This window comes from Antechinus flavipes, chromosome X (genome assembly GCF_016432865.1).
Source record: "Antechinus flavipes isolate AdamAnt ecotype Samford, QLD, Australia chromosome X, AdamAnt_v2, whole genome shotgun sequence".
NCBI classification, from domain to species: Eukaryota; Metazoa; Chordata; class Mammalia; order Dasyuromorphia; family Dasyuridae; genus Antechinus; species Antechinus flavipes.
Window position 1 is genome coordinate 8,029,447 of NC_067404.1, and position 25,562 is coordinate 8,055,008.

Below are 25,562 nucleotides of genomic sequence, written 5' to 3' on the forward strand. Positions count from 1 at the left end.
GTGATCTTGAGATTCTTATTGATCATCATAACGGTGTGAAATGCAGTTTTTGAACTCAAGAAACCTTTCGATGGCAAGTAAAGTCTTCAAGCTGGAAGGGGAAGGAGGAAGAAGTGGCTATAAGGGGAGAAGGGGGAAGGAAAATGGACATTATCCATTTGTACGTGAGCTGAGCAGAGACTGGGAATAGAATATTGTATCTGATTTACACTGCTCCCAGGTTTTTCCTAGAGGCCACAGCCACATCCACTAATTGATCACAACTCCCTGAAGTATACACATGTTTATGAAGAATTGATTCCAAACATTTAAGGAGTTACAGAAGCTGTTTTCTTAGGCCATTTCTTTACAACAAACCCTTAAGATTGTCCAGATTCTTTTATTGTTTTACAATTTTATTACACCGGACATCTTCAATTCCTGGACTTGGGGCCGGGGCCTTTGTTATACAGAGATTATCCCCTGTTTATTTTGTTGCAGTAGGTTTGGCTGATTTGAACAGTTGGGTAGTTTTTAAAATACAGTATTAATGAGCTTAAAACATGGGGAAATTAGGGTTTCCATGCCATTCAGCCTTAAAATATCATTTTGCATGCCACATTAAAGTAAGAAATTATTTTTTTAAAAACTAAAATAATGTAAATATAACCTTTGAAACACATTATCTCTGTAATGCTAGTCTTAAAAAGTCTATTAAGGAGTTCACACACCTTTTACACTGGACAGCGCCTTTTAAATAAGAGTTTACTAAATGTTAATGCCACTACCTATCTAGCCAGTTCTATACAAATGATTTAGAAAGTTAAATAAAATTTAATATTAATTAAAATGGCTAATTAATCATGATGTGGGCTACTTAGATAATAAAAAGTTTCACTGCATTAATAGAACTTTGTGTGCACACTTTCTCGTTTTCATAGCCTGCTTTTGGACCCCTAAAAGAACAACAGAATGAAAATATCTGTTTGATTAATGGATAAATAGTCATTTTTCATTATTCGTACTCTACAAATTGGCAGAGAAGACACTAGCATTATTGTGTCTTTGAATAATGCTGTGTATGTAGCCAACCGGGCCGTTGTCCTACTTCAAAGTGTTTTGAAACTTTTCTCACCAAAGTTACTCTTTTAAATGTAATACATATTCATTGCGGTGCCAGGAATAAAAGGCCCATACCCAGAAGTAGATGCTCAAACTTAAGCATGGAAAAATCATTTTATAGCCATATGGATTTGCCATTTTAACTACTAACTTGTAAAACTAAAGCTGAATGAGACTAAGTATTGAATCCCAATTTCACTGGCTCCCTACTTTTTATAAAATAATATACAAATGCATGGCTTGCAGTTTTAAGTTCTGCTGAAGTTTGGGCTCAACATATCAAGCTTTATTGGAAATGCCTAGACTTTTCAAGTGACTTTAGGCAGATTGACCTCCCAGGTAACCGCTATCCCTTCAGTCTTCTTTGCATTTGCACCAGCTTTCCTTCTTTTCTGAAATGTACTCCTTTTTCACCCGCACCTCAAGGTATCATTAGCTTCCTTCCAAGTTGAACTCAAATGCTCCTCTCCCAGTCACTTTTGTGTGATTTCTTGTTTTCCCTGAGGAGAATGCAAGCTCCTGGAGGGGAGTAGTTTCTATTTCTACTTTTGTAAGCCCACTACTTGATACATAGTTCTTGGTGACCCTATTTGGGGTTTTCTTGGCAAAGATACTATACTTGTTTTGCCATTTCCTTCTCCAACTTATTTTATAGTTGAGGAAATTGAGGCAAACAGGGTGAAGTGACTGGCTTAGAGTCACACAGCTAGTGTCTAACCTGGATTTGAACTCTGGGCTCACTGACTGCATGCCCATCTAAGTACTCTACCGATACCTAGCTAACCCCCTAGATGGTAGGGGCTTCATAAATACTTGCTGAATATTGAATATGCAACTATTTTACCAAGACATATCACTCTCCCCCCACATATACCTCAGCCTCAGTTTTTTCATCTATAAAATTAGAAATAACATTCATACCCACCCATCTCCTCATGGGGTTTTGGGGTTTGGTTGACATAGGTGTAAAGCACCTTTGTCAGTCTATTTAATGCTACCTGGATGGGCTACAGCTTCTCATCAGAGAAATTATTGTAAACTATTTTTCCAACCCACTTCATTCCCATCTTCGGTTCGTGTAGACGTGTGTCCCCAAACAAAAGAGATTGTGCCAATTCGTGTAGATGTGTGTCCCCAAACAAAAGAGATTGTGCCAGGATAAGCGCTGTTTATCCTAGAAGGGGCTCAGCCAACTTTTGGGCTGGCATAGGGCAAGAATGGACCCACGGACCCAGATGGGGAGATCATCGCTAGGGATGGCAAGAGAGTATCTCTGCCTACCCCGCCCCGCCCCGCCCCGCCCCGCAGAAATAGGCTGCCTTTTCTTCCTCCTCTCTTACCGCTGGGAGCACCCTTGGGGATGGAATGGGAGATGGGCCTGAGTGCTTGGCTAGGGTACAGTTTAGGGCTTTTCCGGGGGCGCAGGGTAGGCTCGCGGGTCACGGGTCGGATTCTAACTCAGGCTTTCCCGGACCTATCCAAGAAGCCTCGCGGGCTAACTAAAAATATCGGGAAAATATTTTTTGCTTTTGGTGCCGGAGGCCATTTTAAAGACAGAAAATTTGGATTGGCTTGAATTGGCCCGGATTTTCCGGCCAGAGCCCCGCCTCTTCCTGTTACGTCACCGGCGGCTTTTGTCTCTCCGTTCCTTTCACTTTCGGGCCTTCGCGTTGTTTCCCGCCCCCTCCTGACGCTTAATCGCCCAGCAGCCAATCAGTAGTCAGAATCTAGAAGCCGTGCTAAAGCAAGTAGGCTCAGTCATTGGCCTGATTTAAGGAACGGTTCTGATTGGAGCAGGTCTTTGTGAAGAATCCCGGAAGAGGCGGTGAACGGCCTCTGGCGCCGGAATGTAGGGGGCTCCTCGGCTTCCTTCCAAGATGGCGACAACGAAGGAGCCCTTGAGCGGTAGCGACGCAGCGGGCCCAAGCACACGCCGAGGGCACTTGGGCATCCCCGAGGCTGTTTTCGTGGTAAGAGGCGCCGCGGGCCGCTGGTCTACAGCGGGCAGGTCGCGCTTCGGGGTCTCGGAACTAGGGAAGACGCGTTGGGGCGGGCCAGGCCAGGCCTGTGGGCGTTGCTAAGGAAGGTGGGGAAGGAAAGGAATGGGTCTCCTTATTTCCCCCCCCCCCCACCCTTTCCGCTTCTCCTCTCGTTTGCCGCCTTCCCTTTTCCCTCACCCTCTGCTCATTCTCTCCTTTTCGTCCCCCTTTACCCTCCACTCCTCTCTTTCACCTCCCGTCTCGTCCCCCCTCCCCCGTAGTCTCTTCAATTCAGTAAATATTTATTAAGCTTTCCCCTTCCTGTGGGGCCACCTGCTTGCACTCCTCGCCGCTGTCTTTCCTCTGCACCTTCCCCTTCTTACTTCCCACCCCTTTCCTGACTTCTTTCCCAACTCCCGACTCTAACCCTATGGTTTGCCCTAGTCTTTCTCCTTAATCTACAGAGGAGAAAACCGAGGCCCTCTCTCCATTTCCTCCCCTCATCCAGCACCAGTCAATCTGATGCTGTTCTAGTGGCGGTGCAGAGTTGAGGTGGGACTCCCCTTCCGGTCAGCACAGGTTGGATATGAAAGAATTCACGAACCTGAAATAATAGTGGCAAAAAAGGGAGTTTCTTGGCACTGAGAAGAGGGTCTCTTCACAGCGGACAGGCGCCCTGACAGGCAGCTATGCCAAGGAGCAAAGCACACTACTAGGGACTGCTGCAAAAATGTGGTTTAGAATTGCCCTTTGTAGGAGTCTGAGGCTCAGGTTTCAAGTTGAAAAGAAAGCCAGAGTCCCCAGGCCTAGATACTTCTGGATATCAGGCCCAGATCTCCAACTGAATGGAAATCACTTTGAAGGCTTCCTGAATAAGAATCCTGCTACCTCTGAGGGAGTAATTTGCTTTAGAAAAGCCCAATTGAAAGACTCCTTAACTTGTCTGGGAAGATAGGCTCTCCCTGGAGGGCCTGAGACTAGGAATCTCCCTTCTTTACAGATCAAAGGGGGACACAGTTTCACACACACACACCCCCAAATCCATGAAGATTATTCATCACTTACAGCTAAAACAAAGTCCCAAATCTGATTGTGAAAGCCATCATCCTTCTAATGAATCCAGCCAGGAAGACTTTTCAAAACTGGTAGCATTTTGTCTATAAAAATGGGACGTACACTGCCCGGGCTATTTCAGCCCTCCTTCCCAGCTGTGATTCATGATGTGACTCCCCAGAGCTCTGAGTTCTACTTCTCCCACTGTGACTTCTTTTCTGACTTTGGACTTCATATTCTCTCAGGTTATAAACAGCTTTGTTGGGTGTGTCAAGTGAGAAAAGCTATATAAATTGATGCTGTTCAAGAAAAAGCTGGGACTATAGTATTTTGAGAGTTGTTTGAGTACCAAAAGACCCCTTTTCAGTGATTTGACTATCATTCCAAGCGTCCTTACTCTCCTACCCATTATGTTTTTCCTGTCCAGTGTATTGTAATCTGAAATCCATTCGTGGTTTGTTTATTCCTGCTTTTGTCTCCACTTGGGATTCAGAGTCCTGACCTTTCTGATCATCACAGCCCCTTCCTCAAAATTCTCAACTGCAGGTTGCTGCTTAGTCTAACTTTACTCATCCCTTTATTGTGTCCCCTCTCCTGTTGCAAGCACTTTGAATCTGTGTGAGGTTCATAAGCATCCCCCGTGGTGCCTAGTAATCTTTGGCTAGAAATTGTAAGAGACCCTCAAAAAATAAAAATGGCTGGGCACATCTTTTCTTCTGCTTAGGGATTTTTAATAAATGCTAATTAGTTTGTTGATTGAAGCCTGGAGAGGTGAAATTAGTTACCCGAAAGGGTGCAGCTAGTGCTAGAGCTTGACTCCAACCCTAAGTCTCTTCCCTTCACAGAATGCTGTTTCAGTAGGGGGTGAGTAAATACTTATTGACTGATAGAAGAGGAAGGTAACTTTCAGTTTATTACCAACCATTGACAGCTTGAGAAGGGGCCAGAAAAAGAGGCTGAGCCTCGTTTGCCAAGAGGGTTTGTGTAGGTGAGGATAAGAGGAGCCAGGAGGTGGCAGCTTTCTTTTCTTTTTTATTATGAATTATTGTTATCAGCAAGGGTATACAAAGAAAAAGAAAGAGGATTGTGCATAAAAATCTGATCTTCTGTTAATTCAGAGTTGGTTTAAAAATGTATAGTAGATGGAACATAGAAGTGACAAAATTGCCCTGTCTCCTCCTAAATTTGGTTTTGTCATGCGTACTTTTTAATGTTTTCTTTTTTTGGAGGAGCCTTTATTACTGTCCACTAATTCCACCTTTTGCCCCTCCCTCCTCCCAGCTCTCTCAGAATCAGTTCATTGGCCACATCTGAAAATGTTTCTTCTGCACTCTGCCAAGATGTGTACTGTGCGCTTTAAAACCAGTCTTGTAATGGGTCCTTCCGCTTGGTTACAGTCTTAATGATGAGGGTTGTGGTCCCTTTAAGAATTGATTTATTCCTTTCTTTCTAATTCCCAACCCCTCCTAGCTGATGGATTATCAATCCTGGAAGCTAGGACCTTTGATTCACAAATCCTGGTCCCTTTGAATTGCCATAGGAGATCCGGGCCTGTCCCGGGCCTGTCCCAGCCCTCCCCCCCACTCCCCCTTATCTGAGCCAACTTGGGCTGTCCCAGCCCCCATTCTAATAATCTGCTCAGGTTTCCCAACCCCCACCAAGCAAGCTCAAGCCCCCACTGAAATCCATTGAGGAGCCAACTTGGGACTCCACCCACAGGCCCCTTTAGCTAAATCTCTCATTATAAAAGAGCCAAACTAAAATCTTCTCTTTGCAGAGGTTCCAAAACCAGGGATCTCTGTCCACTGGAATCCTGTTTCAGGTGCCCTTCTTATCTCTTATCTTCACCTTTTACTAACCAGACTTTAACCTTACTTCCAAACCCCATAATAAACCTCTTTTATCAGTCTAGGTTTTCGGGTCTCTAAATTCCTTTACAGGGGACTCGAGCCGCCACTAGACCTCATTTAACTCCGTATCCTTGAGCCGAATCCAAAGGGGTTGCAGGGGACCTCTGTTTGACTCCCTGTACCCCGAACCTGCCACTAGACCTCAATTAAACTCTAATTTCATTTAGGTACCCCAAATCTAGACCTCATCATTATAATTTGAAAAAAAACTTTTTTTGGCTAGCTCTTGAGTTTTTACATCACCTGCATATCCCACTGCCTTCTCTCTCTGAGAGAGCTTTCCCTCTTGATAATTAATTTTTTTTTAAAGAAAGGGAGGGAAAGTCTGTAAAATTAATCAATGACATTGGAAAAGGTGTGGTGTTATATCTGTTCCTGTGTAATATTCTCCACCTTTCCATTGTGTTAAGTATATAAGTTAACTGCCTGGTTCACCTTATTTAAGTCTGAATCATGCACACAAGTCATCCCAAGTTTCTCAGAAATTCTTAGGAATGTATTTCATTGCATTTTTATATCACAGTTTATTCAGCTGTTCCTCAATCGATTTGTTTCCACTCCTTTGCTAAGAAAGGTGTTTTAAATAGCTTGTGCAAATACATTTGGGTTCTTTTTTCTTTGACATTTTTGGATTGTCTACCTAGCTGGGTCACAGTAGAGTAGCATTTTGCCTATGGTTCGAAAATGCTTTACAAAAATAGTTGAATCAAAAAATTGTACAGAGTATTTGAAGGTCTTAGTATTTGCCTTGTGAATTGTCGTAGAAGCTTGTTGTTGTTTTTTTCCTGTCTTAGTCTCTTTCTAGTGAGGATGGTTCCTAACCCGACCACTCACCATGATCACGACCATCAATTTGAGTGATTATTAGTTTAGTGGAGAGGGTTCTAAGCCTTAGATCTGGGAATGGTTTTTTAAAAGCTTTTGAGAACTACTACAAATATAATTGGTTTCTTTTGTAATCCTGTGTATTTTAATTTTTGCATTTGAAGTATGAAATTTAGGGAAATTGCAGTCTTGATTAGTTGATTTCAGGTGTGTTTGTTACCTCCTAATCAAGGGAATTTAGAGTTGGATTGTACTGTGCAACTTTGGTTTTGAATTTGTGTGACTGGTTAGCATGGGGCTGAGTTAAAATTTACTTTCTTTTTTTTCCAAAGGAAAAACTGCCTAAGATTTCCTTAGGAAATGTTTATCCCAAGTACCTAGCATGCAAATGTTTTTTGCTACAACTGGAGGATCTAAAGTGCTTTTGGTCCTCCTGACACCTAAAATCTGTAGGTTGTCTTCACTGGCCTGCACCCTCTTCCCCTGCAGATTTCATCCATTCACAGACATAGTCTGTGGGGCAGTCTCAGGAATCCAGCTTGATGAGGCCCTCAGGGGGGCTCTGTAGTGGAGCTGGGGCGCTAAAGTAATTACCAAATCATCCTAATCCTGTTGAACTCTTGCTTAATCTTAAAGTCAACACCAATGTGTGGGAATAGGGAGTCTAGAATAGATGGAAGAGATATTGTGAAGGCAAAAAGGCTACCAGGCCTTTAAAGAAGCATGAGTCTAGAGTTTACAGTAATGAAATCAGAAGGGGCCGGGGGAAGACGGGGGAATGAAGGCTATAAAATGTAGACTTTGGTGATCTATCTAGTTGAGACAGAAGAGGACCAAAGAAAGAACCTTGGGTGGGGGGGGGGGGGTGTAAAAGTCAAGAAAGAGGAGATTTAAGAACTGCGGGCTCTTGATTGAGGCATTTTGCTGGTGGGGTGTGATCTAGCTATGTTAGACAAATTCTTGTCCATTCATTATCTTGGGGAAAATAAATTCACCACTTTGCTTCTTCTGACCATTCCCACCATCCCTCTTTGGGGCCCATTCTCCTTTAAGGAGTACCAAAACTACCATGATCACAACTGATGAACTTGAGTAATGCTAATGATGCCTTATAACAAGGGAAAGAAATGCTTTCTTATTCAGTCTTCTTACTTGTTTTGGTAACATGTTTATTTCTTCCTATTTTGTTGAAACAAATGTATAATTGCTTTCTTTATATTATATATTATTAATTATATATTGTAATTGTATTATGTTTATATGGAGTATAACACACTAGTACACTGGGGATGTATTACTTAAGATTTTGCACTCATGTAGTCATGAAACCTTTTTGGAAATGTTTTTAGAAGTAAATTTAGAAAAGATCATTTAAACTCATTTTGTTATTCTTATCATTCTCACTATTCAGTTCAGAGCTCACCTCTTTTAGTCTGATCATTGAAAAGGCAGGGATGGTCACCTTTTTTTCTCCCCAAGTTAGTCTGTGAATAAAGAGAGGGCAATTTGAAACCAGAGCTGTAAAACTTCATTACATTTCCTCATATTGACCTGACAAGGATCATCATCTCATCAGGGAGGGTCCTCAGACTGCTCAATCCAGCCCCTACTATAGAGAGGAACAAGAATCCTTCCCATAATAGGCCCAACAAATGGTCACCCTGCTTTTATTTCAAGAATTCAATTGAGTGGGGAACTATTACCTCCTGAATTTTTTCTCTGAAAACTAAGTAGGCCTCTTTGAAGCTTTGCTTGGTCATTCTGTGAGGACAGGGAAGTCTAACACCTCTTAGCTGTGATATATCTTTGAATACTTGCAGACCCACCCAAAAGAAATGAGGTGAACGGGATCTCCAAAGCATGCTCTTCTGCTCAGGTGTTATTTTGAGGTAGCAATAACCTATATCAAGGTCATACACATAGTCATGATAACAATAATAACAACAAGAATCATTGCTAGGATTTTTAGAATGTTTTAAGGTTTGTGGAGCGCTTTGTAAATATCTCATTTGATTCTTAGTACAACTCTTTGGAATAGGGTTGGAATAGGTGCTATTTCAAGTGTACAAAAAAGAAAACTGAGGCAGATAGGTTAAGTGATTTGCTTAGGGTGACACTGCTCAAAAGTGTCTGGGACTGGATTTGAACTCGGGTCTTCTTAATTTCAGACTCCAAACACTAGACACTGCCACCTAGCTGCTTACTAAGTAGTAGCTCTAGCTGCAGCATTTGGGAGTTACTCAGAATATGATCTTGGGGCCTGGGTGCTCATTATCTTAATGTTCTTAAAATATGATGCCCAGAACTGAACACAGGAGTCTGGATGGGATGTGACTGGGACAAGCTAGAAAGCTACTACCGCCTCCCAAGGCCTTGCTGCTGCTCCTCTCCCTCAGACCAGCAGCTTTCTTAGCCCCTAATCAGGCTGTTGATTCTAAAGGAAAGTCACTAAAAGCCCAGGTTTTTTCTTTCTTTGCCTTTTTTAGGAAATTACTTTGTAGTTCTGCCTGTCCTGAATTGTGTTTCTGAAGCTTTCCCAAGTGCAAGGCTTTTTATACTTTGTGTAGCCTTCTCAAGTGGAAGGTTTTATACACTTTGCCCCTATTAATGATAGAATCTTTGGGGTTCAGAACTCAGTCATCCTGTGTGCTAACTCTTCCTTCTAGCTTAATGGCATCATAAGTGCCATTTCTGCCCTTATATCAACTAAGTAATTGATGAAAATGCCCAACAGCACATTTTATTTTATGAAGCTTCCAGCTAAAATGCTTTCAGTTTAAAAAAAATCCTTAGACTTTCTATTAAGGTAACAGCATATTTGTCAAAGAGAACTTCCTTAAAATAAAAGTCTGGTGTTTCCCATTAAAAGAATTTAAATGTCTGGTTCTTGTTCTCAATTTCATTGTAATAAAAGTATCCCCAGCATGCTCGATTGGAGATAGTTTTTCACCCAGTTATAAATATCACAAAGATCATCAAGTGATCTAATTAATCCAAGTGAATGAGATTTTATTGTCCTTGATACAGAATAGTAGCTTATATATCCTGTTCTTCCTTGCTATGACTTTTGTTAGCTTCAATATTTGAAATTTATAATCCATAACTTTTTCTCCCCTTCATTAAAGGAAGATGTAGATGCTTTTATGAAACAGCCTGGAAATGAGTCTGTAGATAATGTACTCAAGAAATTGGATGAGCAGTATCAGAAGTATAAGTTTATGGAACTTAACCTTACTCAGAAGAAAAAAAGGTATGTTTTGAGAGCTGAAGGTGATTTTGAAAATTAAAAGGTAGGAATATCAAAAATATTCACCCACATAGCTATACAATGAAGGAAGGAAGGTTGGTCACCATTTTATGATCCATGACTTCAAGACTGGAAGAGTAATAAAATAGATGACAGGAAATCCCAACAACCCCTTTAAAGGGGTTTCTCTTCTGTAGACATTTCTTCCACTGGTATAGATTGCAACCCCTTGTCTTCCTGGGAAATTTTTCCATAGCCTCCTTTGTGGATAATGTACCTTATACTTGGAAGGCTCATTCTTTTCTTGCTTCATAGATATTAGTACAACTGTCATCCCTCATTCTTCTTGTCTAGAGAATGTCATGGATCCTTAACTCTAGCATATGGACAATTAAACCTGAAAACCTCTCCCCTGGAGCCCTAGCAGGGAACATCTGGGGGATACTCACCACAAATCCAGTCAGCCCCATGGACTCACCTGACCCAGAAAGAAGTCATAACATTGACCTTAGTAGGCACTGTGGGCTAGTTGAGCTTGAAATTTGGCACTAATTGATCTACTTTGAGGCCCCCTAATTTGTTATCCCCCTGAACTCTCCCTGTGTGTGACCCTCTTTCTTTTCTCTTGCTACTTCTCTGTACAGAAGTATCTCAGATTCCATTTTTAAAATTATTTTTTAATTGAAGTTTTTTGTTTTCAAAACATAGGAAAGGATAATTTTCAATATCAACCCTTGGAAAAACTTGTGTTCCAATTTTTCTTCCCCTTCCCCTAGATGGCAAGTAATCCAATAAATGTTAAACATGGTAAAAATATATGTTAATCCAATCTATCCATATATATTTATACAGTTATCTTGCTGCACGAGAAAAATCAGATCAAAAAGGAAGGAAAATGAGAGAAAATAAAATGCAAGCCAACAACAAAAAGAAGTGAAAATGCTTTGTTGCGAGCCACACACAGTTCCCACACTCCTCTCTCTGGGTATAGATGGTTCTCACCATCACAAGACCATTGGAACTGGCCTCAGTTATCTCATTGTTGAAAAAAGAGCCATGTCCATCAGAATTGATCATCGTATAATCTTGTTGCCTGTACAATGATCAGATTCTGCTTTTTAAAAAGGGAGGAAGAAAATCAGAAAATTCAGAAGACTGGGGGTGGGGTGGGGGAGGAGGGTCATTTGCGGGATAAACTTTGCTTCAAGGGCCCTCATGCCATGGGCTGCTTCCTTCTGCTTGACAAAAATTTGAGACCAAAGCACATAAAAATGCTGACTGATCTTACAGATTTTATTTGTAAATGTTGGTCAGGTTGGGCCTTCAAAACCATGGTTTGGATGGGAGAGGGGTTTGCGTGTATGGAAAATACTAAATTGTTATTCTTTTAAATTCACAGGCTAAAAAATCAAATTCCTGAGATCAGACAAACATTGCACATTTTAAAATACATGCAGAAGAAAAAAGTAAGTGAATTTTGGACTTTTTTGATGATGTGAGTCAGGCTGCCTTGGTAGCACTCTGAAGTGGATGAATGGCAGCATTGCTCTTTGCTCTTCCTTATACCACGTTTTTCTTTCAGCCAACACCAATCTGTTGGAATGATCGAATGTTGGCATTAAAAGGGAATTTGCTCCTTGTCTCTCCTTCCACACCTCTCTATAGGTCAAGTCAAGTTTCTTGAAGTAGCGTTTCTTCCTTAATCAGGCCTGAAGGGGGCCTTGCTGCTGCTCTATCTCCCCTCAAAGCTCCAAGCGTCCAACCCTTTCTTCCCTGTGATTTCCCCTCAAATGCTTAAAAATGGCTGTCCCGTTCCTTCTCTCAAGCCTTTTCTTCTCTAGGCTACACATCCCTGTCTCCTTCATCAGATCCTCATGTGAAATGGACCCTAGGTCTTTCTTTGAAGACTCTCTAGTTTATCCATGTTTCTGTCTTTAACTGTGGATTCCAGAATTGAACACAGTACGGGATGAGTTTTGACCATGGCAAAGTACACAAGAACCATCACTTCTGGTTTCTAGGAAGTCTTGTATCTCTCATTTGCAGCCCAAGAGTTCCTTTTGGCTGTTCTGATTCACTGCTGACTCGTGGAATTTGACCTCTAAAGTACTAGGCCTCTTTTAGGCCACTGAGTAACCATGCCTTTCCTGTCTTACACTTGTGAGGTCAGGTTTTGTTTTGTATAAGACTTGGCATGTTTCCTTATTGAATTTCATCTCATCAGATCCACCTCAAGGTTCTAGCCTTTTGATAGTTCTTTGTAGTTCCTGACTCTGTCACCCAGTGGGTTAGCCTGGACTTTTTCCTTGCCTGATGGCTTCTGCCAATCTGATGAGCGTGATCTCTGAGGAAATAGCACAGCCCTCAGGGGGTCTTCTGGGAGGCACCAGATTTTGAGTGTGACTGCTCATCCCTTCCTAAATACATCTTAACTGAGCCAGTGTTTAGCCTATATTTCTTCTTGTTTTCCACAAGAATAGCATTCGATAGCATTCCTCTGAATGTCCCATCCAAAAAGACAGCTCTGGCCCAGCAAATTCTTAGGAACATCACCCTGATTCTCTCATCTCTCCTCCTTTTCCTTGTTTTTCCTGATTAGCTCTTTCATGATCCATTCTAGAATTTGTCCAGAAATTGAGGTCAGGCTGACTGGCCTACACTTTCAAGAACTTTGTTGTTTTCTCTTTTTTGCAAATGGAGCCATTTGTGCATTCCTCCTCCTGTGGTCCTTCTGTCCCAGCAACCAGGGGCTCCCTTTTTTTCTTGTTGCTGTTGTTGGAATTTGATAGTATTTTATTTTTCCAAATACATGCAAAGATGCCTTTCAACATTCACCTTTGCAAAACCTTGTGTTCCAAATTTTTCTCCTTCTCCTCCCCCATCTCCCCTCCCAAATACAGCAAACAATTTGATATAGGTTAAATGTGTAATTCTTTTAAACATATTTCCATATTTGTCATACTATGCAAAAATAACAGATTAAAAGGGGAGAAAAAAACAAGCAAAGAAACGGCAACCAAAAAAATGTGAAAATACTGTGTTTTGATCTACATTTCAGTCTTCATCATTTTTTCCCTGAATGAGCATGGTATTTTCCATAAGTCTTTTGGAATTGCCTTGAATTACTTCATTGTTGAAAAGAGCCAAGTCCATCACAGTTGATCATCGTGTAATCTTGTTGTTGCTTGTACAAAGTTCTCTTGGTTCTGTTCACCACTTTACTCAGCATCAGTTCCTGTATCTCTCTCCAAGACTCTCTGTATTCATCCTGCTGGTCGTTTCTATAGAACAATAATATTCCATACCTTCATATACCACAATTTACCCAGCCATTCTCCAATGGATGGGCATCCATTCAATTTCCAGTTTCTAGCCACTACAAAGAAGGCTGCCACAAACATTTTGGCACATGTGGGTCCTTTTCCCTCCTTTAAGATCTCTTTGGGATATAAGCCCAGGAGTAACACTGCAGGGTCAAAGGGTATGTACAGTTATAGTCCTTTGACCATGGTTCCAAATTGCTCAGAGTGATTAAATCAGTTCATACCTTCCCCAACAATGCATTAGTGTCCCAGTTTTCCTGCATCCCCTCCAACATTCATCATTATCTTTTCCTGTCATCTTAGCCAATCTGAGAGGTGTGAGGTTGTACCTTAGGGATGTCTCAATTTGCATTTCTGTAATCAATAGTGATTTAGAGCATTTTTTCATATGATTAGAAATAGTTTTAATTTTATCATGTGAAAATTGTTCATATCCTTCGAACTTTTATCAATTGGGGAATGGCTTGTATTCTTACAAATTTGTCATTTCTCTCTATGTTTAAGAAATGAGGCAGAGCCTCAATCTTAATAAGTTAGCATTTATATAGAGCTTTAAAGTTTGCAAAACACTGCACATCCATTATTGGACCTATCCCCATGAGGGAGGTGGTATTATAATCCTTATTTTACAGATAAAGAAACTGAGACAGACAGGTTTATACAACCGATCAGTGTCTATCAAGTCTTCATGACTTTGAGTTTAGCATTTCCTTGCTGCCCCTTAGAATTAGATCTGCAACAAAATTTCTCCTTTGGGGTTCCCCCATTTTTTGAAGGCTTAAGTTCTTATTTAGACAAGGCAAGTAAGCTGTTCTGCTTTTGGCATAAGGGCAAGCTCCTACAGATGTCTGGCTGATTGAAGCCTAGTATCCCTACTATGATCATGGTTTTACCAACATTGGGCTAGCTTTTTCAAGCTTTTCCAGATGTTCTTTTCTGTCAAAGTAGTCTCTAATGGCAATGCTGCTTTTTTTCAGTCTTGTCAATTTTCATTGTCCTATATCACCTTAACTCTGCTTTTCCTCATGTTGTCTTGCTTCAATATTACCTCTACTTCCTCTTTGTTTGAATAAGATGCCCCTATTCGTGGCCATCTGACGCTGCTGGTTTTCATCCCGCCAAGTAGCCATGTTAACCCCCGAGGTTTGGTGGGCCTCCTTGCATTAGGTTTTAAAGTTCTTGCTCTTCTCGCCTAAACTTTCAAAAGTAAAAATGAGATGTTTTAGTGCTGCCTTCGTTTTTCAGTTTTCTTCCCTTTTTGTCACTTGTTGCTGAGTGTTGTACCGTAGTGTGTCTCCGTAGTATTTACTTGGTGGGGATGTGTGGCCACTGTTCTTTAGCCCCTCTCTTTCTTGAAGGAATGTGGATTCTATTTCAAGATGCCAGGCACTGCCTTGGTAATGCTGTCCCGGTGAGAGCTCTGGCTGCGGTCCAGCCCACTCTCTGACACCACCTCCTTTGAGAAACTTCTGTCAGTGACAGATACTTTTGGCATACCTAACCAGGTTTTTGGTTTCTCTGATTTTCCCCAAGGAGACCACAGAGCCCCTAGAGACTAGATTCTTACTGGCTGATAATCTCTACTGTAAAGCTTCAGTTCCTCCAACGGATAAAGTCTGCCTGTGGTTAGGGGTAAGTACATAACTTCTCAGTTGATGCTTGCAATTCTCACACACGCCCCCTTTTGGCTGAGGCACTTGGGGTTAAGTGACTTGCACAGGATCACACAACTAGGCAGTGTTAAGTGTCTGAGGCCAGATTTGAACTTAAGTCCTCCTGACTTCAGGCCCTGCACCACCTAGCTGCTTCCCCTCCCCCTTCCCCCCCCCCCCCCCCACATTTTGTTTTATTTTGTTTTTTTAATTAGTTTTTTTATTTTCAAAACATAGGCCTGGATAATTTTCAACATTTACCCTTGCAAAACTTTGTGTTCCAAATTTGTTCCCTGCCCTAGACGGCAAGTAATTCGATATATGTTAAACGTACAATTTTCTGTACATATTTCTACAACTAGCATCAGCTTTTTGCAGGTAACAATGGAGGGAAAGAATAAGTAGCTTTCCTGAAGTGTCTGAGGTGGCACCATAGTGTAGAGCTTGTGGCCTGGAGGTAGTCAGACCTGACTTCAAATCCTGCCTGGGTGATACTGGGCCAGTCACTTTACCTGTCTGCCTCAGGTCCCTCATCTGTAAAATGAGGAGAGTAACAGCACCTATGGGTCTCAGGGCCTGGAACTTAATAAATGCTATAGAAATATTAGCTATTGACTGAGCAAGTCAATAAAGTGCCTCAGTTTCCTCATCTCTAAAATGGAAATAGTAACAATATCTCCCTCTCAGGGTGCTTCAAAAGCACAGTGCCTGATTTGGTGGCGCTATAAAAATGTTAGCTGTTGATATTTATTACCTGTTAGCCCAGAGGTTAGCAGCCTATGGAACACGGAGACAAAACCGTTTCGAAAGTTGGCATCGGTTGAGTAAATGGCATGCCACGGCCAATTCATTTCCCTTTTGTGGAGCATGCCCCCTCACATTGCCATACTTTGACCTTGCCTCAAGGCTTCCAAGACTCAGTCTCTTTATCTGCAAGTTCACAAGAGGACCTTGAATAATCTGGGGCCCAGCATCAGACCAAGCCGGACTAAGTCCCTCCAGCCTTTGCTTGAAGCCTTCCAGTGAGAGGTTCCTCCTACCTTTCACTGCTCACAGCCACTCCTTCCATCTCAAACACCTCTGGACATGGAGCCAACCAACATTGGGTCCTTTGCTGTTTTGTTTTCTGGGGCCAAGTAGAGCAAATAGACCCTCCTTCCCCTAGCAGCCTTTTAAAGGCTGTTATCTTATTTTACGTGTTATGTTAACATATTGCTGTTATTATAGAGACTGCTGTTATTTGCCTCCTGAGTCTTCTCCCGGCCAGATATCCCCTGTTCCTTCAACTGTACCTCATAATCTCAAGGCACTTCCCCATCTCGGTTACCTTGTCTGCCCACTGACTTGTATACGTCTTTCTAAATTGGAATGAGCATTTATTAAGCACACGTTATGTACCAGGCACTGTGCTAAGCGCTTTACAAAGGTGTTCTCATTTTAGTCCACAGCAGTCCTGGGAAGTAGATGTTATATATATTCTCATTTTACAGTGGAGGAAACGGGCCAACTGAGTGGCTTGTCTGATGCTGGACCACGAATTTAGGACTGCCTGACTCCAGGCCTAGCAATCTGTTTACTGTATCACCAGCTGTTTTAAATAGTGCCCGTAACTTGATTTATTTTGTTAAAGCTTTTGATTTTCAAAACATATGCACAGATCATTTTCAATGTTCACCCTTGCTGAACCTTATGTTCTAGATTTGTTCCCTCCCTTCCCCTCTCTTTCCCCTAGATGGCAAGTGATCCAATATCCCCTAACTTTAAAAAAAGAGGAATGAAAGGTCATTTCGTAAATGTTCACTCTGCTCAGAGCTTGGATGCCAGGCCAGGGAGATGAGCTATGAGGCGAGACTGCTCCCCCATGTCCCCGGGGCCTTTGTGGAGGTTACTGAGATTTCACAAAGGAATCTAGACACCAAGGGAGGTGAAGGTGCACACGTTGTCTTACCTGGCACGTCAGAGATCAGAATCTCTTCCTCTCCCCAGGCCAATGTGATGCTCGAGTATGACATTGATGAAGCTCAGGCCCTCTTGGAGAAAAACCATTACACTGCCACCAGCAATCTGGAATCACTCGAGGAAGACCTGGACTTTCTTCGGGATCAGTTTACCACCACAGAAGTCAGTATCCTTTGTTGTTTCAAAAAGAAGAAAGCTCAAAGATGGGTTCTTTCACAGAGCTTTGTGGTCCTGTCTAAGGAGGTTTGGTTTTTAATTAATAAGCTCCTTCCTGTAATTTTATAAAGATCTTACTGTGGTATTAAAACAGCTAGTCGTGTACTCTACTTGGTCTTCATTGAAATGCCTAGATGTAAGTCCCAAACAGGTAGGAGACATTGCAGGGCAATTGGCTGTGAAGGCACAAATTGGTGAAAGAGGCTTGTGTGAAATTGGGAAATCTAAATGATGTTGAGCATTCTTCTAAGAGCTATATAATGGGTACAAGAGGGGGCTTATTGGACTCATTCAAGTTTCTTTAATATAGGGTTCTTCCTTTGTTCATAAACTCTGCAAACTCACGGCAGTACAATTGTGACACTCCCAAGAAACTCTAGACAAGATCAGTTTGAGAGTTGGACGTCTGTTCTTGTCTCTAAGCTGAAGATCCTTAGCCCCTCAGCATCCCCTGGGTGACCTTTAGTTTTCCTTCTAAAACAGCATGCTGCCCAGAAAGTAGAATGGCCTGTCTGGGCAACCAGTTTCCAATTATGTTAGGTTGAATGCAAAGGTCAAATCGCTGTGGGTTTGCTGTGTGCATTGGGGTGACCTGTGCCTCCTGGAGCTGATAAGAAAGCTGGGAAGTAGCCCTGGAGGTATACATTGGGATGCATCTCAGGTAAGAAGAATGGTTGGAGAGGAGAGCAGTCGGGTCTTCCCTGCTCTTAAATTTCTTGGTCGGAGCAAAGAGGACCTACCTTATTAGGGAGGGATTGAAATAAAGTTAGCTGGCTGGGTAGGCTCAGTTGATGGGGAGACACTAGAGGCAAAGGGCCCTCTTGCAAAGAATGGGGTATGTTGAGGCCTAAACTGCAGTGACTGGGAAAACCGGGCAGGGTGCGAGGTTGAGAGACAGTGTAAAGAGGATTTCATCTGGGGGCCATAAGAAGCCTGCAAGCACAGAAAACTATTTGTATCAGAAATAGAGAAGGGATGTGTCTTTGTTGGTGAAGGAGGAAATGGTTTTGATTTTTGATGTGGTGGCCCATCTCTGTGTGATATCCCATTGGCAACTAAAGGGAAAGCATTGGGAAAATGGGTGGGATTTGGTAGCAACTAATGACCGGCTTTAGCTAGTCTAAAAACCAGCCTAGAATGAGTTTCTTCAACCTGAGACTTGAGCCAGGCTTGTAGATAGTGGGATGATGTTGTGTTGTGTGACTTCAGTCTTGCGCAAGACTGGGTCAGAAACTCATTCTGTTGGACTTCACAAAGCTGGGTCTTTGATTCCCGAGTCTGGCTCTTTCTTATTAATAATCCTCTTAGGCACAAGATGGCTCGTCTTTTTTATAATGAGGATGCGAATACTAGTTGTGAAATAAGATAGCATCACATATCCTAAATGATTTTGTTTTGAAGTCTTATGAACTAATAATTTTATTGAAGAAAAAAAAAAAAGCACCTCATAAACCAGTATTTGCAGAATCCATGAGTAGTCACCAAAGAATAAACACAGTACATTTACCTCCTGGGTTGGTCTGTACGTAGTCACTCCTTTATGGGAATATGGCAGGACTTGCGCGGTTTGGAAGTGTTCTCAGAATATGTTTTCTTTAACAACTTTCCCAGATATGGCCCGGGTTTACAACTGGGATGTCAAGAGAAGAAACCGAGACGAGCCTGGCCCATCTAATGTGTAATGTCCCCGCCCTCGATCATGGGGCTTGGTGATCCCAACGTTTGACTTGGGAATAAATGCTTTTCAAACAAAAAAGGCATTCTAGAGTAAAACAGAAGGCAATTATAAGCACGTCTTTCATTTGTCAAATGAAAATCCGGTCTCCTTTAGATTTTATGAAATTATTTGCTTGTTTCAAGGTCATGCTGGTTTTGGACTTGGTTATCTCCAAGGCTAGCTAGCTTTGCCACTCTGGATTTGGGGGGCATGCATGAAATGCATTGTTGGGCATTTGCAGGGGGGTGGAAGTGGGGGGTTGCTTTTTTTGTCATTTATTGTAAGTTTCCCTTGAAGTAACAGTTTAGAGATTGGGGAAATTCTCCAGGGGTAAACCAGTTTGCTGCCAGTTTGCTACTTCCCAAATTGATTTTCTTCCTGTCACTTTGATTAGTTACTGGTCAACTTACATTGTCCTGGCCTTTTTAATTAATTGTTTTTTCTACCTTTAGAAACAAGATGTAGGGTGTATCTGAACAACAATAGGGTTTGGTGAGGTGGCCCATTCACCCCCTACCTGCTAAATGCCCACTGCTCATGCCTTTCATGTGTCTTGGGTAAAGCTGAGTTCAACATCCTGGTACCTCTTTCTATATGGCACCTTAACAAAGGAAACAAAATGAGATGATTTCTTTCAAAGGAAGGAAGGCTCTGCAAGCTTTTCTGACTTAAAAAGTCAACATGATACCAGCTTATAAAGGAGCTGTTACCATGCTGTGGAATTAAATTGCAATGTCTTCCACTTTCAAGTAGTGAGAAGTACATTTACAGTGGTTTTATATTTTGTTTGTAATATCAAAACAGTGAAATCATGGCAAAGTATCTATTGAAATGTCCCCATCTCTGTTGCCTGCTCTGCTGATCGATTCTAAATCTAAAGGGGGGGGTGGGGGTGGGGGGAATCAAGGTACACCAGTTTTGATTTTTGCTGTTGTCACCACAGAGCTCTCGGTACATTGGCAGCAAATGGTTCTTAGTTTCTAATTTCACAATAATTTCATGTTGTTGATCTTTACCTTCGTTATTTACCAGCTTGAATTCCATAAAATTTCTAGTCTAATTTCTCTAGAGTAAAATGAGGACTACAAGGGAAATTAGGAAGTGGAAGCACAGCCTTTAAAGAGGGCACCCTTGCCCACTTAGTGCTGTTAGCTGGTCTCGCTCACTGGGGCCAAGTCAAGTCCATTGAACCACTGAGCCACATGACAGCTATTGGGTTTTTTTTTTGGCAGGCAGATAGTTCAAATGTCATCCTGATTGCTGGAACTGACTTTCCTGCTTTGACTCAGTGTGGTTTGTGAAACCCCTTTGAAATTCATTCCTCGTCAGACATGGCATCCAGACCTGAAGACTAACCATGAGGGTTCATTGAACTTGGCGTGGGTGCTCTCCACCCCTAGGCCCTCCATATGAATTGTGCTTTAGGGTAGCACCACAGTGCATACAGACCTAAAGTCACAAATCCACCTCTGGTGAGCCATTTTACCTCTGCCTATTTCACTTTCCTTCTCTAATACTAGCTCTATTGTGATGACCACACTAGCACCCAGGATACCTCAGAATCAGCCAGAGTCAGGATAAGCAACAGTCCTTAGTCTTTATTCTTGGTCTTTAGGGGTAGAAATGAAGGGGATGGAAGTGGAATCTCTGCAACTGCCTTCTTCCTTGTCCACTGCAAAAAGTGACCCTGGCTCGTCTTACTCCACCTCCTAGTCCCTCCTACTATCCTCTGCGTACACCAATCATTGAGCCAGCACAGGATAGTGGGAAGGACCATTTTCCAAGCACATGCCCATAGAGTATTGTCCAATCGGTAATTATCCCTAAGTGCTTGAACTGACCTCGGTGCAATGATTCAAGAGTTTCAGCCCTCTACACTCTATGACCCAGGTTGTGTTGAGCACAGTGCCTGGCACATAGAAAGCACTATGTAAATTAGTTCGTTTTTATTATTGGCCTTCTTGCTCCTATCTGATTGGATGGGTAGATTTTTTTAAAAGTTTATTGATAATGTATATTACGTCACCTGGATTCTTCTCTCTCATAGACAACATTGCATATGACACAATTATTTCAATATAGAGAAAAAAAATTTAAAGCAAGATTGACACGTGGAAAAAAATTGATATCACGCAGTGTTGCATAACTGTGGATCTCTTGCCTCTACAGAGGAGTAGAGCTGGGTGTGAATTTTCTTTGAGCCAAGCTTATTCTGGATATGTTACAATTTCACATGTCCCTAAATTCAGTTTTGGTTGTTTGGTAGTACAGGTTCTTTCAAGTGACATTCTTGTAGTCATGGTTTCAAAAGAGGGCAGGACAACAGTTTGGTGTAGAAATAGCCTCAGCTCAACAGGAAAACAAGGAAATGGGGAAAAAAATGAAGCATTGGGAGGGTGGGGTTCATATCCAGAACACACTAAGCTCAGAGATTCTGATGGGCTCAAAAGGAAAGAAAGGGATGAGAATAGCAGAATGGATTGAAATTTTTCCAACAATGCATTCTTTTTAAGAAACACTTAACACCTACCTGCACAGTGAGCAGAAGGCAGTGGTTCTCAAAGTGTAGTCCAGAGAATCCTGGGAGGTCTTTGAAAACCTTTCAGAGAGTTTACAAATTCAAGATTAGTTTTTATTTCTAATAGGGTAAATATCTATAATTACAACCCACATAAACAAAAACTTTGAACAGATCCTCGATCATTTTTAATGCTATAAAGATACTGAGAACTAAAGTTTGAGAACTACTGGGGCGTTAAAGCAAACTTTTGGCTTCAACTGAACTTTAAAAAAAAAGAACAGGTGAAATAACAATAATATATGGGCAATAGCAAAAACCGACAAGAGAAAAACAGGGAGTTTATATGTTTAATATGTATCATAGTGTAGCATGTCAGTACCAGTGGGGAAAGAATATAAAACTGGGAGGGGTTTTTTGGGGGGGAGGGGGGTATAGATGAGCTTTTAGATAATTTTATTGAGAAAAAGAGATAAAAATAGCAAAACTTTAAAACATTAACACAAAAATCGGGGTTAGTTGCAAAAAAGGCTTAGGAAAACGCTGTTCCCTTTTTGGCGAAAGAATAAAAGAGACTAGAAAATAGGAATAAATGGACTTTTATGTACGATAGGAATAAACTTTGATCCTTGCCAGAACAGGAGTGTCCATTATCTTCACTTCTACTTGATATATTGCTGGAAATATTAACTGTAGCAGTTAAGACCAAAACAAAACAATTGAGGGAATAAACATTGGCAAAGAAGAAACAATTCGTACTTTTATCAGTGATACGTGAGCTACTTGGAGAACCCTTGGGAGGAATAAAGTACTCGTGAAGATACAGGAATTATATGAATACAACTGCAAAATTCTAGAAACAGACATAAATAGTTGAAAGATAACTTTATGGCTCATGGATAGACCCATTCAGTGTATAATAATGACCCCTAAATAAATTTTAGTACCACACCGTCCAAACAGTTGGCACAGTGGCACGGTACCTAGCAAAGAGTAGGTGTTGTTTTTGTAGTAGAAGAAAATCATGAAATTCATTTGGAGGAATGAAACGTCAAGAATTTCAAGAGAATGAAAAAAGCCAAAGGAATAATTGTGTAAACAATGTGGTTTAAGGGAATAAGTTATCAATCAGTAGAGCAGATGAGAGGTACCCAATACACAGAAGTGAACAAACTTAGTAGTTCACTGTTCATTAAATCCAAAGACCCCAGCTACTGGCATAAAAACAAAAACAGCAGTCTGGCAGAGATTGGGTTTAGACACCATATACCAAGCTAAGCTCCTAATGGATATTATACCAAGTACATAGAATAGAAAGTCAAACAAATTGGAGGAACAAGGAAGAAATCAATTATCTTTGAGATTTATGGGCATGGCATTGTTAGTGGAGTTGTGAAACGATCCAACCGTCTAGAGCACGATTTGGAAAGGACTAAAATGGTGCATACCCTTTGATCCAGCAATACCGCTGTTGGGGTCTGTATCTCCAATCATAAAAGAGGAAAGAGGAGCCACATGTGAAAAACTTTTGCAAACAGCCCTTTTTGTGGTAGTCAATAATTGGAAAATGAGATGTCTATTGATTAGGAAATAGCTGATTAAGTTCTGGTATGTGAAAGTCATGGAATATTATTCTATAAAAATTGCTGAACAGGCTGATTTTAGAAAGGCCTGAAAAGATTTACATGAATTGATGTGAGTAAAACAAGCAGAACCAGGAAAACATTGTACACAATAACAGCAAGGTTGTGGGATGATTAACTGTGATGGACTTGGATGGAAAACATCATCTGCATCTACAGAGAATTGTGGAGACTGAATATAAATCAACATATGCTTTGTTCACTTTTTTCTTCCTATGTGGTTTTTTCCTATGTGGTTTTTCCCTTCTGATTTTTCTCTCAATATGATTCATAATGTAATATGTAAAAAAAGAATGTACATGTATAACCAAGTAAAAACATATAAAATTATGTAACTGAGGAAAAATAAAAATTAAAACAGATTTATGGGCCTGGGAAGAGTTCATGACTAAAGACTTTCAATTACATAAAAATTTTTAAAATTTTATTTGCACAACAAATTCCAATATAGTTAAATTTATTTTTATTTTATTTTTCCAATTATATGTGTAGTTTTCAACATTCATTTTTGTAAGACTTTGTGTTCCAAAATTTTTCCCCTTCCCCTCCAGCATTCTGATAGAGGTTATGATGGGGGGAACCCTGAAACTGTCCTGACTTTGGTGGGGAGAAGCTCTCCTCTGGGAGAGGCCTGACTCAGGGAATCAAGATAAAGTGGTTTCATTCTGTTACCTTGGTGGGACGAGCTGCACCCTCTATTGAGCTGAAAATTGGCTCAGGACCACTCCCAGTGGTCTCATTCTGCTGGAAATCTAGGCCTGGGGGCAGTGACAACATTGACTGAATCTCATTGAATTGAAACTTTGGTCTCAGATTCCTTATAAAAACACTTTAAACTCATGACTTAGAGGCCTGAAGTAGGAATCATGCCATGCCAAGGGACCTCTCTCCCCTTGGCACAGCTGCCTACCAGGACACTGCCCGCTGTGAAGAGACATTCTCTTCTCAGTGATAAACCTTCTGTTATCTCTGCTAGGACCTTTATCTCTCTGCCAGGACTTCACTGGGAAGTCAGTCTTCCTACAAAAGCTGGCCTCTGCAGAGCCAACAGTAAACTTCCTTTTTGCCAGTCCAATATTTAGGGTTTGGGAATTCTTTCACATTGGACCTGCGCTGACCAGAGGGGGTTTCTCACACCTTAACTGTCTGCACTGCCGCTAAGCGCATCAGTTATACGGGTGCAATTGTTTTTAACATTTTCATTTGAGTTATGTTGTGAAGGAAAGTTTAAAACTCTTTGGTCCCTCAGCTGCCTGTGTGTTATGGGAATATAGCGGTCCTTGACAAGTAGTAAACTAGAATAAATTGAAGGCCACAAGCCTGGAGAATGCTATTTCTGACCCCTGGAGCATATATATCCCAACCAACATCAATTAAAGGAGCAACTGGTTGCCAGTACAGGGTAATATTCCCCAGCCTCCTCTGAATAGCCAAGGTTTAGCCAGTGCTTGGCAGATGGCTTCTGTCTACTGACATCACTTAATGTTTGGGACAGAGAAGCTTAATGGTTCTTAAAAGATGTCCCAGTTTGTATGATTTTCCAGTGACTGGGGCGCCTACATGTTTCAGTGGACATAGTCCTGTCTCTGGAGTCGAAAGGACTTGAGTTCCTGTGTGACCTTGGGCAAGTCACTTCATTCTGTTTGCCTCAGTTTCCTCTTCTGTAAAATGAGCTGGAGAAAGAAATGGCAAATTACTCCAGTATCCCTGCCAAGAGAACCCCAAAAGCAGTGATGGAAAGTTTGGCTATGAGTACAGACCCTAGGAATTAGGACTCTGGCTTGAGAAAAGCTGGGCTGGAGTTGTACTTCCTTATCAGTAGCCAGCAGGGTTGTTCATACTTTGTGTTCTAAGAGGACCAATGATGTCATGGATGATGTCGACTCACAAGCAAATTGGATTGGAGTGAGGACTCATTCTGCCCAAGTTATCAGTCCAGTGGCAGGAGGAAGGTCAAGACAGCTGGTGATGGCCCGGGATTCAGCGGGTGACCTTGACATCTTTACACCTGTCATCTGCCTTCGTGGTGATCGGAACACATTGTTCTCACCTGTCCATTCCACCAGGGGAGGTCTTCATGTGCTTGGGGTAGACATCCCCCTAACTCAGCAACGGGTTTGAGGCCTGTTGGCCCCAAACCGGATCAGCCCATCTGGAGCTGGCTTCACCAGGTTGTGGCTGCTGTACATGCTACAGCACCTTGGAGCCATAGATGAGAATTGCTTGACAGGTTGTTTCCATAAAGTGAAAAAACGAACTGGAAGAGGAAGGGAGCAGGAGAGCTCCCGAAACCAGTTGAAACTAGTTGTGTAGCTAAAAAAAAAAAAAAAAAAAAAAAGCTAAAAGTAGAACAAAAGGTCATAGCTTAGCTAGGGTACACATGCTTAATGGTTTCATAAATATTCATTTCTCCCCAGGA

The 25,562-nt window shown here is 41.6% G+C and overlaps 1 protein-coding gene across 1 annotated transcript; it reads left to right on the forward strand.

Moving 5' to 3' along the window:
- The first annotated feature begins 2,937 nt into the window (after window positions 1-2,937).
- On the forward strand, window positions 2,938-23,505 carry VBP1 (VHL binding protein 1). The gene is made up of 6 exons (XM_051968905.1): window positions 2,938-3,071; window positions 9,994-10,118; window positions 11,515-11,581; window positions 14,972-15,070; window positions 17,077-17,215; window positions 18,877-23,505. Exons 1-6 carry the CDS (start codon window positions 2,979-2,981, stop codon window positions 18,945-18,947), a joined length of 594 nt encoding a protein of 197 aa, XP_051824865.1. The 5' UTR covers window positions 2,938-2,978; the 3' UTR covers window positions 18,948-23,505.
- The last annotated feature ends 2,057 nt before the right edge of the window (window positions 23,506-25,562 follow it).

Bases quoted from the DNA above. Each gene is read 5' to 3' on its own strand.
- VBP1 (XM_051968905.1), top strand. From the start codon at position 2,979: ATGGCGACAACGAAGGAGCCCTTGAGCGGTAGCGACGCAGCGGGCCCA. The intron at 3,072-9,993 runs GTAAGAGGCGCC...CCTTCATTAAAG, and splicing joins TCCCCGAGGCTGTTTTCGTG to GAAGATGTAGATGCTTTTAT. The intron at 17,216-18,876 runs GTATCCTTTGTT...CAACTTTCCCAG, and splicing joins GTTTACCACCACAGAAGTCA to ATATGGCCCGGGTTTACAAC.